General features: G+C 39.1%; 1 protein-coding gene across 1 annotated transcript in view; it reads left to right on the top strand.

Moving 5' to 3' along the window:
- Positions 1–18401, top strand: part of TSPAN3 (tetraspanin 3) — a 26776-nt gene extending 8375 nt beyond the window's left edge. The window contains exons 2-7 of the mRNA XM_070775353.1: positions 5358–5549; positions 5799–5873; positions 9370–9471; positions 10427–10579; positions 10834–10917; positions 17491–18401. Of these exons, the coding sequence (XP_070631454.1) occupies positions 5358–5549; positions 5799–5873; positions 9370–9471; positions 10427–10579; positions 10834–10917; positions 17491–17583 (699 nt within the window). The 3' untranslated portion in view covers positions 17584–18401. The remainder of the gene's footprint in view (positions 1–5357; positions 5550–5798; positions 5874–9369; positions 9472–10426; positions 10580–10833; positions 10918–17490) is intronic.

The raw sequence follows: 18401 nt of genomic DNA, 5'->3' as shown, positions 1-18401 counted from the left end.
CCACATTCTGGTGGCAAGCTCACTGTGCTTGATGTGCTCCCTTTCATTTCCTATTTCTTCTTTCTTAGACAAGTAAAGAATTTAGGAGTTTTGTGGATTTTAGTATTTGATCATCTCTCTCAGAAGATTTGAAAAGTACAGAAACAAAGCAACTAGTTTCTAAAACCAAAACACTGGTTTCTAAACTATAGAAAAATCAATCTTACATAACAATGAAATTTCTTACTTTAAAAGGGCTTTACTTTTGTTGTAGGGAGTGAAAGGTGAAAGGATAAAGTGAAGTGTCATACTTCTGGAACTCATACTTCTAAAATTTTCTAACAGGTAGCTTTATTTTTGGAGGAATAGCTTGGTGTTGTGCAAAAGCACTGAATTTCCTAAGGTTTTAAAATTTTGTGACAGTTTAGAACCATGAGTTTATTAAAGGGTAAAGAAGAGGGACTTCCCTGGTGGTCCAGTGGCTAAGACTCCACGCTCCCAGTGCAACCGGGGGAACCAGGTTCGAGCCTGCTCAGGGAACTAGATCCCACATGACACAACTAAAGAGTTTGCATGCCACAGCTAAAGACCTGGTGCCAATTTTAAAAAGGGTAAGGAAGAACAGTTTTCAGAAAATTATTTTTTTTTTCCTATTGTTTCAGCTTTCAGCCTTTCCCTTAAATTTCCCTTCACTTCTTTGTAAAAAAGATGAATATTTTTAGTATACTGTCCTCCACAAATCCTCCTTATAGGCTCAGATTTTCTCAGTGGTGACTAAAGCAGTTCAGCTGCTTCCAAGTTCTACATTTCATCCCCTCTGCAGCTGCTTTGTTGGCAAAGCCCAGAGCCTTTGATAGATATCAATCCCAGCATGACCCTTCAGAAGAAGGATTTAACCCTGTTCACCTTTTAGCCTTTCTAATAGCTGCAGCTCCTATGTTAAAAATCTTCATGACTGCAAGTCCCTAGTTAGGAATGAATTACAACTTTCCTTACATTTACCATATATGTCCCACCTGTGTTTGTCATTTGGATGGTTGGATGTCATTAAAGCAGTTGTTTATTGCTGTTTTTAGGTCTTCAGCTCTTGTTAGGACACCTTCTCTGTATTTTCAGAGTAACTGATGTCACTTCATAAGTTGTTTATTATACAACTTCTATACATGTCATTGGGCTTCAAACCTGCCTACCAATGCAGGAGACATAAGAGATACAGGTTCGATCCCTGGGTTGGGAAGATCCCCTAGAGGAGGGCATGGCAACCCACTCCAGTATTCTTGCCTGGAGAATCCCATGGACAGAGGAGCCTGGCGGGCTACAGTCCACAGGTTTGCAAAGAGTCAGACATGACTGAAGCAACTACACACACATACACACATACATGTCATTAAGAGAAGAAAATTTAGAGGACACCCTCTATGAGTTATTTGATTTATATAGTTTCATATCAGCAGTCACTGCAGTTTTTCTTAGTATGTGCAGCGACTATGCTGCTTCCCCCTGTATGTTGTCAAAATAGAAGCATTATGTTCTCAACTGCACTGTGTGATTTAGATGTTGACTAGTTTGCAGCCTAGACTTCTCTCAGATCTATTAGAAAAGAAACAGGCAGCTTTACAAATGGCATCTCCTCCTTGCATTGCATTCATTATCTGTCTGGGTGGACTAGGTGGAGGCTGGCCGCACTGAAAGTGTTTCGCTTGGCCCACGCCCAGGCAGCACCAAGGGTGAGCCTTGTAGGGATCTCAAACTCATTTCATATCTAAAATGGAAATAGTTCTTCAATGTCCTGTATTTCAAATTGTTGCGTACCTATATCTTCCAGTTTTATTTTCAATCAAATTTATGTAGCCTTTAATTACGTGTACTAGCACCTAAAAGAAGGAATTTACTTTAATTCAAGCCTTGTAAGAAATGAAGGTTGCCTATTAGAGTAAGAAAAGCTAAGAATCCAAAGAATAGAGAGATGACTGGTAAAGACAAACTGGATAAAATTTGATTACTTCATATATAGGATTTCTTCTAATTCAGTTTGGGGACTAAAAGTATTTACTGTAACAAAATGTGTGTACATATGTGTATGTTTGCATACCACACATATGTAGTCAAGAAAAACTAGTTTTTGGTATGAGTGCTAAGTATTCCATATACTTCTGTGGTTAATGCACCCAAATTATTAAACTGTGTCTCCTCTTTTCTCTCTCTTTTGTCTTCCATCATCCCATAATAATATGACCCCAAAGTAAGTATGTCAGTGAACTGAGGGTCTTTGAACAGGTTCAGTTGCTGTAAGTAAAGCATTTATAAACTAATGTATTCCAGATGTGATGGCCATTAATAATTAGGTAAGCTGGATTAAGTTGCTAATCTTGTTCGAATAGGGAACTAAAATCTGTAAGATTGAACTGAAGAGGAAACAAAGCAAATTCAAACCAAAGATTTATGATTGAGCTTGAAGGGCAGTTTCAAGGGAAGGGATGAGATGAGGTGTTCTCAATGAATTTTGACAAATATCTACCATGTGCCAAGAGCTGTTCTGGGTGCTGGATGGTGGTTCAGGGCTGAAAGACTGACAGGAAAAGTTTGTGCCCTAAAGGCATGCAGAGATTTATATAGTTATAATTTCAACCCTTGGGATAAATGCTGTTAGAGCTATGTAGGGGATGCTCTATGACCAAGGGCACCTAATCTGGTCTGAATGGTCAAGAATGGCTTCCTAAAGCAGAGGTGATGTTTAAACTGCATCTTAATGGGTGACAAGGAGTTCCTGAGCAGATGAAGAGAGCATTCCAAAGAGAGCAGCAGAGGTAAAGAAGTGAGAATGTGTAGTACATTTGGAATAATGGCTTTCAGTTGCTCAGGGTGCGTGAGAGGTCGTGGAGTTCGAGGCTGAAAAGCGGGAAGGACAGCTTAGTTTATCAGAGGCGTTACTTGCTTCATCCTGATTTTAAACATGCTAATGCCTTGTTCTGGTTTATATTTTTAACAGAAATAACTGATCATATAAAGAACATATTATTAAGGGACAGAGGGAGGGTCAGCAAGTAAGGTTTAGGGTGACCAGTGGTAAGGCCTGAATTAAGACAAGCACTGCAGAGGGTTGAAGAGAAGTTAACAGTAGTCAGGTGATGTTTTGAAAGTAAATCTGGGGCTTACCGGGTGGCTCAGTGGTAGAGTCAGCCTGCCAACATGGGAGATACACATTCAATCCCTGACACGGGACGATCCCACATGCTGCAGAGTAACTTACCCCATGTACCACGACTGCTGAGCCTGGGAGCCCGTGCTCCACAACAGAGTAGCCTCCACTCGCGACAGCTAGAGGAAAACCTGTACAGCAATGAAGACCCAGCACAGCCATAAATAAAATTTTTAAAAAATAAAGAAACCTGAAGGAGTTTGGAGATTGATGGGATATAGAGGTAGGTCACAGAAAGAGTATAGAGTAACTCTCAGGCATTTGACTAGGAAAAGTAACTGGTGCCGTTTGCTCTGAAATATGAAATATGAGGGCAGATTTAATGGAGTGAGCAGGAAGGCAGCGAGGGTTTGAGGTAGGTTGAGGTCAGGCTGACTGTGGGACTTCCAGATGGTGATGTGTAGTTCTGAGTTGATGGCTTAGGTGGAGAGCTACAGTGACTGGTGAAGCCGTAACTAGGCTAACCCAAGAAGAGCCTACAAAATGAGAACTAAATAGGGCCGAAGGTAGAACCCTGGAGATCACTGACATTTGTGTGGTAAAGGAGAGTCCCTAAAGAGAATGAGAGAGCAAGCAGTGCAAGAAATAGGAAGAAAGCCAGCAGTGGGGCCTCCTGAAAGCCACAGGAGAGTTTGAAAAGAATATGGTTTTTTAAATTGGCTCCATTATTCTAGTTGACGTCTATTAAAAAGTCCATGTTATTTATTTATTTCTGAAGTCAAGTTACTTTCTCAACTTTCTATAAATGGAGTGAGTCTTTTCCTTCCAGATCTGGGTGATTCTTCCGGCCTAGTGTATGAAAATATACTGATGATGCCCAAGCTTAGAGTCCCACAGACTTAAACTGCTTTCAGGTTGAGAAGAATTAATGATATCATTGTGGAGGCTCTTTTGTAGTTTGAAAATTAATGCTGTATGTGTTAAATTTTAAAGAATGGTGAAATAACTCTTTTTATATGAAAGCCTCAAAATGCTCTCTAAATGATAATTCATTAAACCGATGTTTTAACACTTAGCCTCACACTGTATTTGCTCATTCACATAAAAGCAGGCAACACTGGGCTGTCAGCATTGTGATGGCAAAATTGACACAATAGCAAAATTGACAATGATGAGAGGAGAACGTATGTATTAATAAAACTCTGTAGGTGGAGCACAGTGTCTGCAGCGGCAGCTGTTTTATGACTTTCTGCATTCACTTTCCCTGTAGGTGCTCTAAAACTTTGTACCTCAAAGTGTAGCTCAAAAATCAGCAGCGTTAGCTGGGAGCTTGTTGGAAATGCAGAATCTCAGGTTCCACCCCCAGACCTACTGATCAATCTGCAGTTTAATAAGATCTTCAGGTGATTCCTATTCACGTAGTTCGAGAAACACAATTCTAAAGCATAAATAGACTTAAAGGGCTTGCAAGGGGCTTCCTTGGTGGCTCAGATAGTGAAGAATCTGCCTGCAATGCGGGAGACCCCGGGTTCAGTCGCTGGGTCAGGAAGATCCCCTGGAGAAGGGAATGGCAACCCCCTCCAATATTCTTGCCTGGAGAATCCCAGGGACAGAGGAGCCTGGTGGGCTACAGTCCACGGGGCTGCAGAGTCAGGGATCACTGAGTGACTAACACACACACAAAGGATTTGCGAAGTTCTTTAGTCATTCAGTCCTCTAGCTTTACCATTTCACAGTCTCAACCAGGACAGCAAATTTTTTAGAAGTGGGTATCATGTATCATGGTTATTAGTTACTATTGTATTTTCTTTCCCCAATGCAAGAGATGAGAGTATAAATGCAGATTCTGGAGTCAGATTACCTGGGTTCAGGTCCTGACTCTGCCACTTGTCCTGATTTCCCCATTTGAGGGGGGCAGCCCTCCCCTCTGCGCTGATCTGTAATTGACTACAGAAGGCCTTTGGGGTGTGTGTGTTTTCATTCTTGTCATCGATATTATGTGTGGGATTAATGGTTTCTCAGTCCTAGATGAGCCAGCATGGAATTTGGAAGACTTTTCAACTTTAGTAAAGAAATGTTCTTACTAATGAATAATTTTCAGCTTCACTGAAAAAAGTCTACAAATAGATTTAAAAGTGGTGGAAAATCTCATTGAGTTCTAACGTGCCAAGAAATAGTGGGAATGTTTAGCAGCAGGGGTTGGAGAATTTTACCAGTGCTCTGACCTTGTTTTCTACAGGGAGCCGCTGGCATTTTATGCTATGTTGGAGCCTATGTCTTCATCACTTACGACGACTATGACCACTTCTTTGAAGATGTGTACACTCTCATCCCTGCTGTGGTGATCATAGCTGTTGGGGCCCTGCTCTTCATTATTGGGCTAATTGGTTGCTGTGCCACAATCCGGGAAAGCCGCTGTGGACTTGCCACGGTAAGTTAGTTCTTCCCTGACCATATGTGTTGTCATAATATGTGGGAATATTAATTTGTGTTACTTGCTTGACTTGAGCATGAAACTCCGTATTCTCTTTGGCTCTCTTTATAATTGGAATAGAATTAGCACTTGTCTTAAACTTGTAGCAGTTATCTCAGATAATTGCTTTTTATCAAGAGAGTATTTAGAGCTATTTTTTCATTTGTATTTAACTTTTGACAATGTTTCCTTACATTTTCCTTACAGTTTGTCATCATCCTACTCTTGGTTTTTGTCACAGAAGTTGTTGTTGTGGTTTTGGGATATGTTTACAGAGCAAAGGTATGTTGTCTACTGTAATTTATATGTTTTAAAAGGTGGTTTAAGTGTTTTGAGTGAAATAGAACAAACTCATTTTCAGAGTAAACATTTTCTTTTGCCTTCAGTTTAGCCACCACTTGAAAAATATAAAGGTAATTAGAAATTATGTGTCAGGATTTCTTGTCTCATTTAATATAACAAAGTTTTACTCTGCTGCTGGCCTAGTTTTAGGTGGTGCTGGTTTAGTTGCTAAGTTGTGTCCAGCTTGCGACCCCATGGACTGTAGCCCGCCAGGCTCCTCTGCCCATGGTATTCTCCAGGCAAGAATACTGGAGTGGGTTCCCATTTCCTTCTCCAAGGGATCTTCCCGACCCAGGAATTGAACCCCGGTCTCCTGCATTGCAGGCAGATTCTTTCCGACTGAGCTACGAGGGAAACCCCTAGTTTGTAGACAGTTTTCTTTAAATGACTCTAGTTGTTGTTCAGTTGCTAGTCATTCCAGCTCTTTGCAACCATGGATTGCAGCATGCCCAGCTCCCCCATCCTTCACTATCTCCCAGAGTTTGCTCATATTCATGTCTGTTGAGTCAGTGGTGCTATCTAACCATCTCCTCCTCTGATGCCCCCTTCTCCTTTTAACTTCAGTCTTTGCCAGTATCAGGCTCTTTTCCATTGAGTTGACTCTTCATATCAGGTGGCCAAAGTATTAGAGCTTCAGCATCAGTCCTTCCAACTAATATTCAGGGTTGATTTTCTTTAAGATTGAATGGGTTGATCTCCTTGGAATTCAAGGGACTTTCAAGAGTCTTCTCCAGCACCACAGGTCGAAAGCATCAATTCTTTGGCACTCAACCTTCCTTATGGTCCAACTTTCACATCCATACATGACTACTGAAAAAACCATAGCTTTTGACTATACAGACCTTTGTTAGCAGAGTGATGCTTTTTAGTATACTGTCTAGGTTTGTCATGTGAAAGTGAAAGTGGTAGTCACTCCGTCATGTCTGTCTCTTTGTGACCCCATGGACTGTAGCCCACCAGGCTCCTCTATCCATGGGATTCTCCAGGCAAGAGTGTGCCCTCCTCCAAGGGATCTTCCCGACCTAGGGATCAAGCCTACATCTCTTATGTCTCCTGCATTGGCAGGTGGGTTCTTTATCACTAGTGGCTTCTCAGTCTTTGTCATAGGTTTGTCATAGCTTTTCTTCCAAGGAACGAGCATCTCCTTGACTGTAGAATGATCTACAAATGAATAATAGGTCAGCTGAGAAATTTGTTCAAATTTCCTTAGTCCATAGATTCCCAGATTTCTATTTTAGAAGAATTAAATTAAGGATTTCATTTTCCATTGCCTCTTCAGGAAAAAATGCCTTGGTCCTAGACATAGAAAAAGGGAGTTGGTTTTCAGTTGCTCAGTTGTATTCAACTCTTTTGGAGCCCGTGGACTGCAGCATGCCGGGTTCCTGTCCTTCATTATCTCCCAGCTTGCTCAAACTCATGTCCATTGAATTGGTGATGCCATCTAACCGTCTCATCCTCTGTCGTCCCCTTCTCCTCTTGCCTTCAGTGTTTCCCAGCATCAGGGTCTTTTCCGATGAGTCAGCTCTTCGCATCAGGTGACCAATGTATTGGAGCTTCAGCTTCAGCATCAGTCCTTCCAATGAATATTCAAGGTTGATTGCCTTTATGATTGACTGGTTTGATCTCCTTGCTGTCCAAGGGACTCTCAAGAGTCTTCTCCCAACACCACAGTTCAAATGCATCATACTGGGGTTTGCAATCCTACAACTTGTTCCTGAGGAACAGGGGCTCTACCAAATGCCAAGACAACTATAGCCACTCCCTTCTTTCCACTTTTCTGGTCATTTCTTCTTTTCTTGCCCCTTCCTTTCTATTTTACCCACTTTTGCCTTCCACCTACAGCAGCATTTAAGGCTAAATAGGCTGCTTTAAATTAATTAATTTGGGTATAACTGAAAATCCCATGGACGGAGGAGCCCGGTGGGCTGCAGTCCATGGGGTCGCTAGGAGTCGGACAGGACTGAGCAACTTCACTTTCACTTTTCACTCTCATGCATTGGAGAAGAAAATGGCAACCCACTCCAGTGTTCTTGCCTGGAGAATCCCAGGGATGGGGGAGCCTGGTGGGCTGCCGTCTATGGGGTCACACAGAGTCGGACACGACTGAAGTGACTTAGCAGCAGCAGCAGCAGCATAGAGCTGTTATGGCTTCCCTGGTGGCTCAGAGGATAAAGCGTCTGCCTGCAATGCAGGAGACCTGGTTTTGATCCCTGGGTTGGGAAGATCCCCTGGAGAAGGAAATGGCAACCCACTCCAGTATTCTTGCCTGGAGAATTCCATGGACACAGGAGCCTTGCGGGCTACAGTCCACAGGGTTGCAAAGAGTCGGACATGACTGAGCGACATCACACACTCACACACACAGAGCTGTTATGGGCTTCCCTGGTGACTCAGGGGTAAAGAACCTGCCTGCTAGTACAGGAGGCATAGGTTCGATCTCTGCACGGGGAAGATCCCCTGGGGAAGGAAATGGCAACCCCCTCTAGTATTCTTGCTTGGAAAATCCCATGGACAGAGGAGCCTGGGGAGCTGAAGTCCATGCATTAGCAAGAGTTGGACACAGTTTATCGACTAAACAACAACAACATAGAACCGATACAAAGGCATCCTAAATTATTCTCTGAGCACACCTGGGATTATTTTCATTGTAACTTATGATTTGGAGTCAAAGACATGATAGGCTGATTTACTATTTAACCATTGCTGTGTAAGGTACCAGACAGGTATGCTAAAAAAAAGAATGCAGTGGATCATACCCCTGCCTACAGTCTGGTTATCAATTTTATGATCTTAACCACATGACTGATAAAATTACCAAATAGGTCTCATCATCTTAGAAGGGTAAGGAGAATCTGGTACAAGCAAACTTTATTAAATGACACTTTAGTTGCCACTCTGTTGGCAGTGAGGTATTTTGAAGAGTTGATTTCCTGATGGTTTTTGTTTTTTTTTTTAATCTGTTGATTACTTTTGCATATTTGTCCAAGTCTAAATAAACATTAAATAAGTAAAATGTAATATTGGTATTTGTCCCCAAAGTATCCTGTGGGTGCTTTTTAAGTTGTTTAATTTTTACCTCCTTTAGGAAAGGTAAATGAGTAGGTCTTCTAAGAACCCCATTTGAAAAAGGAGGGGATATATTTATAATTTAGACACCTATCTCAAGGCTCAACTGCTTTCTCCCTCTTTCATACATAGGTAGCCTGCCATCTTGCACACAATCATCTCTTTGATTGCTTTTAATCTAATGTAATATGTCTGACATTTTACCTGAGTCTACCTGAAGGCAGGAAGGGAGAGAATTTTTTTCTTACAAGAAATTCATAGTGCTATCTCGAAACTTTACATACATGCCATTTAGGCATTTAGCTGGAGCCTTGACTAATGTTACTTTCACCAATATTTTTGAGGGACTAGATTCTTTGTTTTGATTCAGGTGGAAAATGAAGTTGATCGCAGCATTCAGAAGGTATATAAGACCTACAATGGAACCAACCCTGATGCTGCTAGCCGGGCCATTGACTATGTTCAGAGACAGGTGAGTTCTCTTGAAGCTGATTTGTTTTTGAGAACCAATCGCTATTGAGTCAACATTGAACTTAGCTCTGTTACTGTGTAAATTAGCAGTGTACCTTTATAGCCATGGTTAGCGGCATAATGAGTCCAATATTTTTACCTTCACCCTTGAAAAGTTTTTTCCACCAGTACCTAGCATAGCCATAAGAAGCATCTGCCCTTCCCCCCAAAAAAATAATTAGCTAAAGGGGTGATAACGAGCGAGAGATTTATGTCACAGGAAAGTTGAGAGCCCAAATGAACTTTAGAGGCAGTAAGAAGTCTTTCACATACCTTTGGAAGATAAGACCGCCAAAGATAACAGACAAAACTGTAAAAAAAGAAAATTATTGTAAACAATTTGAAACATACCTAAAGGTAGAATCATCTAGTAGATCTTTGTATCCATGAACTCACCTCAAAATTTATCTACTTTCTGCCAATCTTATTTCATCTATTTCATCTTATTTCTTACTCCTGCATGTCTTTTGCTAGTTATAACTTAGAGTAAATCCCAGACATTTCAGACAAAAAATTTTAAATACTTTCTCTTTGGATATAATATTTAATTCAGAATCAGATGTTTAACAGGCAAAATTAAAGATTTTTTTCTTAGCTATAAACTACCCCTTGTTGGCAATATGATTTTTCAAACAGAGGGTCTAGAACCACTAATTATGTGTAGCGATTTAAATTAAAGTTAAAAATTCACTTCCTCAGTCAACACTAGCCACATTGTGAATGCTCAGTAGTTCCGTGTGGCTAGTTGTTACCATACTGAGCTTACAGACCTACAGCATTTCTGTCATTGCAGGAAGTTCTGTTGGACATCTATTGGTCTAAAGTAGCTTAAAGCTCTGCAGTGCACAGAACTCTGAAGTTCAACACAGGGCCATGTATTCTATGAGGACTGATGTCTCTGTTCTCTTCTCTGTTAGCTGCACTGTTGTGGAATTCACAACTATTCAGACTGGGAAAATACAGACTGGTTTAAAGAAACCAAAAACCAGAGCGTCCCTCTTAGTTGTTGCAGAGAGACAGCCAGCAGCTGTAACGGCAGTCTGGCCAACCCCTCTGATCTTTATGCTGAGGTAAGTTCAGTTTCTTGACTAGCACTTGTCCAGCCTGGTAACCTGTTTTCTTGGTGACTTATCTCTACCTAGAACTTCTCTACCTTCTTTTACTTGCCTTTAATGTCATTTAATTTTAATATGTTATTTTCAAATGCATTATCTTTTTCCCTCTTATAGTTTGTCATTTCTATTTCTGCCAGTGAGTAGTAATGTGTGACCTTGCAGCTTTTCCCTTTTAAAAAGACTAATGAAGATGACTTTGGGTGTTTCAGGGGTGTGAGGCTCTGGTTGTGAAGAAGCTACAAGAAATCATGATGCATGTTATCTGGGCAGCATTGGCATTTGCAGCTATTCAGGTAAGCACAGCTAGCCAAGGAGTTATCAGAGTGTACTGATTCTCCAGTGTCAACACCGAATGGTTTTTAACCGCCAAGTGCAGTTAAGCTTTGTGTATATGGATAACTTGGAAGTGATTGAGGTATAGACACCAGTGTCCAACATCTTCTATTTCCTGTCTCCAGACATAGACCCAGAATGGTCCCAGAAACCAGAGATCTGGACGGGGGACGTCTTATTTTATTTTCTTGACTTGATTAGTGAGTGACTTGTTCAAAATATAGACTGTTGTCATAATGTATTCTTGGGAGGTGCTTTAGTAGAACTTCACACAATTGTTAAAAAAATCAAACTGCTTTATTTTAGCTTGGAGATGGAAAGCTTTATTTTAATTTTTTTTTTGTTTCTCTTTCCATTTCTTGCTTTCTTGTCTCCAAGGGATTTATATGTTAATATACATACATCAAGAACTGGCACTACACTGGTCTCTTACAGTAATAGGAGCAACTTTATCAGTTTACAGAAAAGACTGTTAAGTAAAAACTGAGGTTTAACTGCCCTAGTATTTGTGGATTTAGTTTTTTTAGACAGATTGGCATCAAGAAGTCTGTCATACTACTTGGCATATCTGGAAATGTCCCATGTCTTTTTGGTAGCTGAGGCTACTTGTCCCAGCTCCTACCAGTGAAAACAGTCTTTTTTTCCCCCTTATTAATAGCTTGTACAAAGTAGCTGGTAATTGTTTTAATTACCTCTCACTTTATCAAAAACAAACAAACAAACCCACACATACCCTTTATACCTCATCAGTTCAGTTCAGTTCAGTCGCTCAGTTATGTCTGACTCTTTGTGACCCCATGGACTACAGCACGCCAGGCTTCCCTCTTATCACCAACTCTTGGAGCTTGCTCAAACTCATGTCCATCGAGTCAGTGATGCCATCCAACCATCTCATTCTCTGTCATCCCCTTCTCCTCCTGCCTTGTATCTTCAATCTCATACCCACCTAAAAAAAAAAAATAAGGACGATGACAATTTTTCTGCCCAGTTAAACTACCTACATTCCTAGTTTCTCAGGTATATATATTTTATCTTAGGGATTCTGTTAAAGGAATGTTACAGCTGTTTGAAAATGATTGAAAATCCTTTGCATCAGATCTGGTTCTCAAAGTATTCTTTAGTGTTCTTTTAGTATATTCTTGAAACGTGCTTCAGGTCCAGAGAATCTATTCTAGCACATTATTGACCAAGACATATCAACACCACAGGCATTAATTAATTTCTGCAAAAATCCCCCAGGCAATAATGTGTTAAAGTTTTTATATCATTTAATTGCTAGATAAACCAGTGTAATTGCTAATTTATATGTAAGTTGCTTGGCTTGTCTGCTGTCTGTATATTTGAACAGAAACTAGTGTGTTTAGTAGGAAGTGCCTTTTAAAATGGCAAAAAGGTGATTGTTTACTTTGCTGGTATTCACACACCTCTGAAATGATTGATTAAAAAGCCTAGCTCTATTTGCTATGGTCTTTGCCCTTCTAAGCATTTACTCTGTGGCTCAGCGTAGCAGTAATCTATAGATCAGCAGGGATGTATTTCATATTTTCTCTGTGTAAACACTGTCATTTAGCTAAAAATAATGAAACATGAAGGTGGTGTCTTTACCCAAGTGAAATCCTGATCTGTGCATTTTTAATGACTTTATGTGTGGTAATAAAGCTGCATATATTAGCATGCAGCAGAAAAGCTTAAGAAGTATATGATGCTTATGATCATGAAGTATGCAACATGTATATAGAAGGCTAATGAAAATCAACACTCAAATATGTCTCTCATCTACTTGAGCTTATTAACTAGCTTATTAATATTTCTTCATTAAATATTTTTCAGTGGGGACTAATAAACATTCTAACCAGTCTCTTAAATATGCCTTCTTATACCATGTTATAGGTAAATCACCGTGGCTTAAATAATATCTGATAAAGCTTTGATGTTTCAAGTTTAGCAAAACTAAGTCAGAGATTGAGAACTTTTGCAGACTTGAAACATAGTGGTTTTGAAAATTTAAAAAATTTTAGTTTTAAGAGAAAAAACATCCATTTGCAGTAAAGGATTTTCTAATATGTGTGAGTGCCTATAAATGTTTAAACTTTCGGTATTCAGAATCTGATGTGGATTGGTGCCCAGGATATGGAAAACCTCGGTGAAGGCAGAAACAGTTCAAAGAGCAATGAGCTTTTATACTTACTGTGATAGAGAAAGAGCTAGAAGGATGCTTGGAGATTCTCCAGTCCCTGTTCCCTTAGTTTTGAAGACCTTGAAATTGAGGAAGAGCAGGATAGCATGATTTAGGACCATCACTAAATCTTGAACCTTGTCTCCATGTGTGCTCTGCCTCTGATTACCAATTGAAGAATTAAGATTCTCAAAAGATTAAATTCCTAAATTCTGTTATGAAATCTGACAGTGAATTGACACTTTAAGCTGGATGGAATACAAAATGTAATAGCATTGAAAAATTGTTAGCATTTTTCTTCAGGTTCTAAAGTGGGGAAGCTCTAAGAGCTATTGCGGTAAATTGTTTTATTTAATGGTAAAGAAAGATGATTTTTGGTAGTGTTGTGAGTATCAAAACTATGCAAGTGCTGTCTCCTTTGATTTTGAGTATGATTTGTTGTACCGTTAAGCTACATTTCATCAATGTTTTAAGACATAAAAGTGAATTTAAGATAAAATTTTCTCATAAGCTTAATTCACCAATAAGAGCCTGTTGTTTGAGTATTGTGGGCCAGTCTGCCCACCGCCTCTTTTGGTGTGAGCCCCACTCATTTTATGTGTTGTCCATGGCTGCTTTTGTGTTATGGTGACAGAGTTGAGTAGTTGCCACAGAGACTGATTTTGTCTCTTGGTTCACAGAGCCTAAAATATTTACTATAATTGTCCTTTATGAAACATTGGCGTTCTAGTCTTGTTAAGTGGTCTAGGTTTGGGTAGGACCAAAATGATCAAGAAAAAAAACGCTGAAAAGAGTTAATTGTTACAACAGGATTTTTTAATATAAGAGAATGAAATTTTAAAGATTTTGCACGCTCCTTATACTATTAGTTTGTTAATCAGCAAGATATTTCACTTCTTTGATAGTAACTAGCCTTTTAAATATACAAATAAAACAGTCTGGTCATAATAATAAAATCTAGATTTTTGATTTGGCAAGCTCTTTTAAGTATCAGGTGCAGATAAAGCTGTCTACAAAGGCAGTATGGGAAAAAATGGAAATTGTCAGTCCTTGGAGTCTCACAATGCTGTCACGTTCTTAAGATGGAATGATCAAGAGCAAAATTTTATAGAGAACTGCTTCCCAAGGCCATGCTGCTTTTTTCTGGTCTGTATGCCAAGTGTGAAGTAGGCTGAGACTGCTGTTTCCTTCCTGCTTCTTCTAACTTCTATTTTAATTCATTAAAATGAGTTAAAATACATATGTAAATAGCACTTTGGATTGGGCCCTTTAGATAGTTAAAATTGAGTGGCTTAATTCTGACCATCTTTTGAAAAAAATATTTCAAGTAATTCCTTAAAAACTCAAAACCAAAGCTTGGGAAGCTAATTCCTGAGTAGCTAAGTTGTGGGTTTTTTTTTTTAATTTGGGGAATTTAATTGTTAACTTTTTGAAAATTCTTTCATTGAACAGCCCACTTGATAAATTTTTCTGCAAATGATAGATATTTAATAATAGGTGAAACTCCTGCTCAAGTCTTGACCCCAGTTCTTGAGTCCCTCCTTGGTTAGACAAGCACATAAATATTTTTTATACAAATAGAAGCTTATAGGATGCAATTTTCTACTTTTTTCCTTAAGATAATTGTATGAAGCCTCCAGTTTTGAGAAATAATGCAGACAGAATCTTTATGTGCCTTGCATAGTTTCCCTCAGTGGTTAACATTTTGCAAAACTGTTAAATGTCACAACCAGGACATTGGCATTGATACAATCCACTGGTTTTATTTAGATTTCTCATTTCTATATGTGTATTCAGTTCTGTACAGTTTTATGACCTGTTTGGTTCTTGTATCCACCACCACCACAGTCAAAATACTGACCAGTTGCAACACTGTAAGAGTCCCACCTGGTAGTCTTTTATGATTGCACCCACCTCCCTCCCATGCCTCCTCCCCCATACCCTGGCAACCACTAATCCGTCCTCCATTCCTAAAACTTCATCATTCTAAAAATACTATATAAGTGGAACAATATATGTAACCTTTTGTACCTTCTTGAAGACAAATTAATATGCTACCATGGCTACCTATAAGTATTCTATTTTTTTACCTACTTCATAATTTATTTGCATTAATGGGCATTTATGGAAGTGTTGCTATTACCAAAATGCAAGTAGTGAATACCCTCTTGTATGTATGTGCAGAATCTATAGCAAAAAATTTGTAGCCTTTAAGTTCAGGGGTCAGAGAATAGGGATGACTTTTTGATAGGTGTTTCTAAATTTTTCTCAGAAAAGAGTGTTTCCAATGTCCAGTTCTGATTACCTGGTGTAAAATACCTACTTCCCCATAATGCCATCTATAGCTGTGTATCATAGAGCATTTTAATCCTTGGCAGTCAGTTTTTTAATCATTTGCTTGATGTATTTAGCAGTCATTTTTGCTGTTGGCTGTGTGTTACATTTGGACTAGGTGCAGATTACTTCTCATGACTTGAATATTGTAGGGATAAGTTTCATTCTAAGAAATCACACTGCAGCTAAAACATTTGTGATATTTTTAAATCTGTTGTTGGAGAATTTCAATAATCAATGAGATTTTAATGTAGCAAAGCTTTGGAAATGAACCTGTAATACTTAGTGATGAGGTTTGCACTATAAGAAGTTATTGTGTAGCACTTAATTTTTTTTTTTTAATTTTTATTGGAGAATTTAATGTTATTAAACAGATTCATTTCCAGGCATGAGTAGGATTTTATCAAGCTTATTTAATTGTTTTTAAATCAGTATAAGTTGAATTAATTTAAATTAAAGTCAAGAAAAAAAGGATACTTATTTCAGACCCCATTTTGAGAGTGCTGACTCCAGTAGAAGTTAACCAGCTGAAAGGAATGTGAGGAGGTGAGAATGGGAAGAGATCTTTTTCCCAACCAAATCAATAATTTCAGAGCTTAGCATTTTTATTGCTCAATTTAACATTGCCTGGGAACATAATTGTGTTTGATCTTATAGCTATTCTAAAAATGTTTTGATGTACAGTAAGTGGAAATGTGTTTTTTTAGGAATTAGATACTAAACATGTCTAGAATTGGCTTAAGATATATAGTGAACTTCAACAATATCTACTTTTAAAATGTCTTAAAGGTACTTTGCACTAGTAAACACTCAGCAAATGCTGTTATAATGAAACTGATGAATTCAAGCAGAAAATATATATCCCAAATGGGTAGAATAGAGGCTAAGTAAAGGAAGAAGTTGGAGTGTGTAACTTCATCATGGAGAATTCAGACTGAGGACTTCCTTTGTCTCTGTACCTGTGTCTCATTAGTAATCTTCCACTTCAGACTTTGAGCGTCTAGTTATAGATCGGGTACATTCTGTTGAAATTAGATTGACCCCTGTATGTACAAAGGGCCCTGCCTTTTAAAATCAAATAACTGAGACCTTTCACTTTCAGTGAAAAGTTAGAACAGCACATTAATTTATTTAGCTCTTTAATAACTGTTTATATTTTATAAGAAGGCAGGTCAGAAATTCTAGACTCATTTCTCTTTAATCCAGCTTAATCCTCTCACTTATCCAAAATAACATGGCATGACTTTATTACTATTCCAGTTTGCTACCACAGAAGGATTAGGCCTATTAAAATGATGAAGAAAGTGACCTTTAAAAAGTAATATGTACATAATATCACAGAGCTGTCCTGGATTTCAAAGGTAATAATTGCGAAGCAGAAACCTTCAAACCACACTTTTTGGCATCAGGATTGGTTCCCCCTGCATAGGGATTTTGGGCTACTCATATATTGGGCTTTTTATTCTGTGGATTGTCATAAAGCCTATCTCCCCAAAATCCAGATGTGTGAAAGACCAACATTAGATTTCCTCATATGTAGTCTTGATCATTCCACTCTAGACCTTTGCTGTCTAGTATGGTAACCACTAGCCACATACATCTGATTATAAATTAATAACATAAAAAAATGCAGCTCCTTAGTTGCACTAGTTCCATTTCAAGTGATCAGGAACCTCATGTGGCTAGTGGTACCATATGTGACAGCTCAGTTACGGACTGTTTGCATCACTGCAGAAAGTACACTTCTGTACAGCCCTAGTCTGGTCAGGATGGGGATGGCACTAGGAGAGCCTGGATATTCTGCTCGCTTCACGGATTATTCTTAGATGTGCAGCGGGGATGCCAAAACTGGGTTCTTAGTTCCTAAAAGGATAATGTGTTCATTAGAAATTGCTTACTGTTCGTGATTTTTTTGATGATTTGAGATCTTTGAACTGTGAAACAGTTCCATTGCCAACAAAGAACTACACACTTGCTATAAGAGGATTTTCAGCCTTTTTTCCCCATTGTTTTCTTCCTACAGCTGCTGGGCATGCTGTGTGCCTGCATCGTGTTGTGCAGAAGGAGTAGAGATCCTGCCTATGAGCTCCTCATCACCGGCGGAGCCTATGCATAGTAGAAAACTCAAGCCTGAGCTTTTTAGTCTTGTTCTGATTTGGAAGGTGAATTGAGCAGGTCCACTGCTATTGGCCTCCTGAGTTCATTTAGTTAAAGCACACATACACAGGTGTTGGACGGAGCAGCTTGACTCTTCATTTGTCTACCTTCTTACCTACCCACCTATGACTTTTTTTTTTTCCCTCTGTTTTAGCTGACTCTCCATGTCTGTAAGTGTTTTGAGTATGGCGGTAAATGTTCTAATCTCAGAACCGTTTGTGAGTTGCGTAGTGTGGTAGAATTAAAGGTTGACGTGGCCCTGCTTCTGTCACCTCCAAGCATAATGGGACTGCTGCTGTAGTATCACCAGGTCCTTTCAGTCTTCACGGTGGAGAACTCTTGGCCAAAGGTTTTGGGGGGGAGGAGGAGGCAGTCAGCTGTCTGGTTAAAGTTAATACCAGATAGTGCCCCTCATCAGTGTCCTTTTTAAAAATATATACTATAGTCCAGTAAGATAGCAACTGTACAAAATGGCTAAGATAGATTTTAGAATCATACCTCGTGTATCTTGGTTCATCTTCAAAATCAGACTGATCTTTGAAACTAGCGGTTTTTAATCAAAGCTGGCTTTATAGGAGGAGTATAATGTATGCACTACTGTTTTAAAACAATTAGTGTGAGTGTGTGTGTGTACTTTTGTATGATTGAGCCCATTCATCGTAAGTCTAAACTTGTTAGAAATAATGTACCCATGTAGACTAGCAAAATAGTATGTAGATGTGATCTCAGTTGTAAATAGAAAAATCTAATTCAATAAACTCTGTATCACCCCCTCAA

This window comes from Bos indicus, chromosome 21, assembly GCF_029378745.1.
Source record: "Bos indicus isolate NIAB-ARS_2022 breed Sahiwal x Tharparkar chromosome 21, NIAB-ARS_B.indTharparkar_mat_pri_1.0, whole genome shotgun sequence".
NCBI classification, from domain to species: domain Eukaryota; kingdom Metazoa; phylum Chordata; class Mammalia; order Artiodactyla; family Bovidae; genus Bos; species Bos indicus.
The sequence above is the reverse complement of the archived record's forward strand: the minus strand, read 5'-3'. Positions and strand labels throughout refer to the sequence as shown.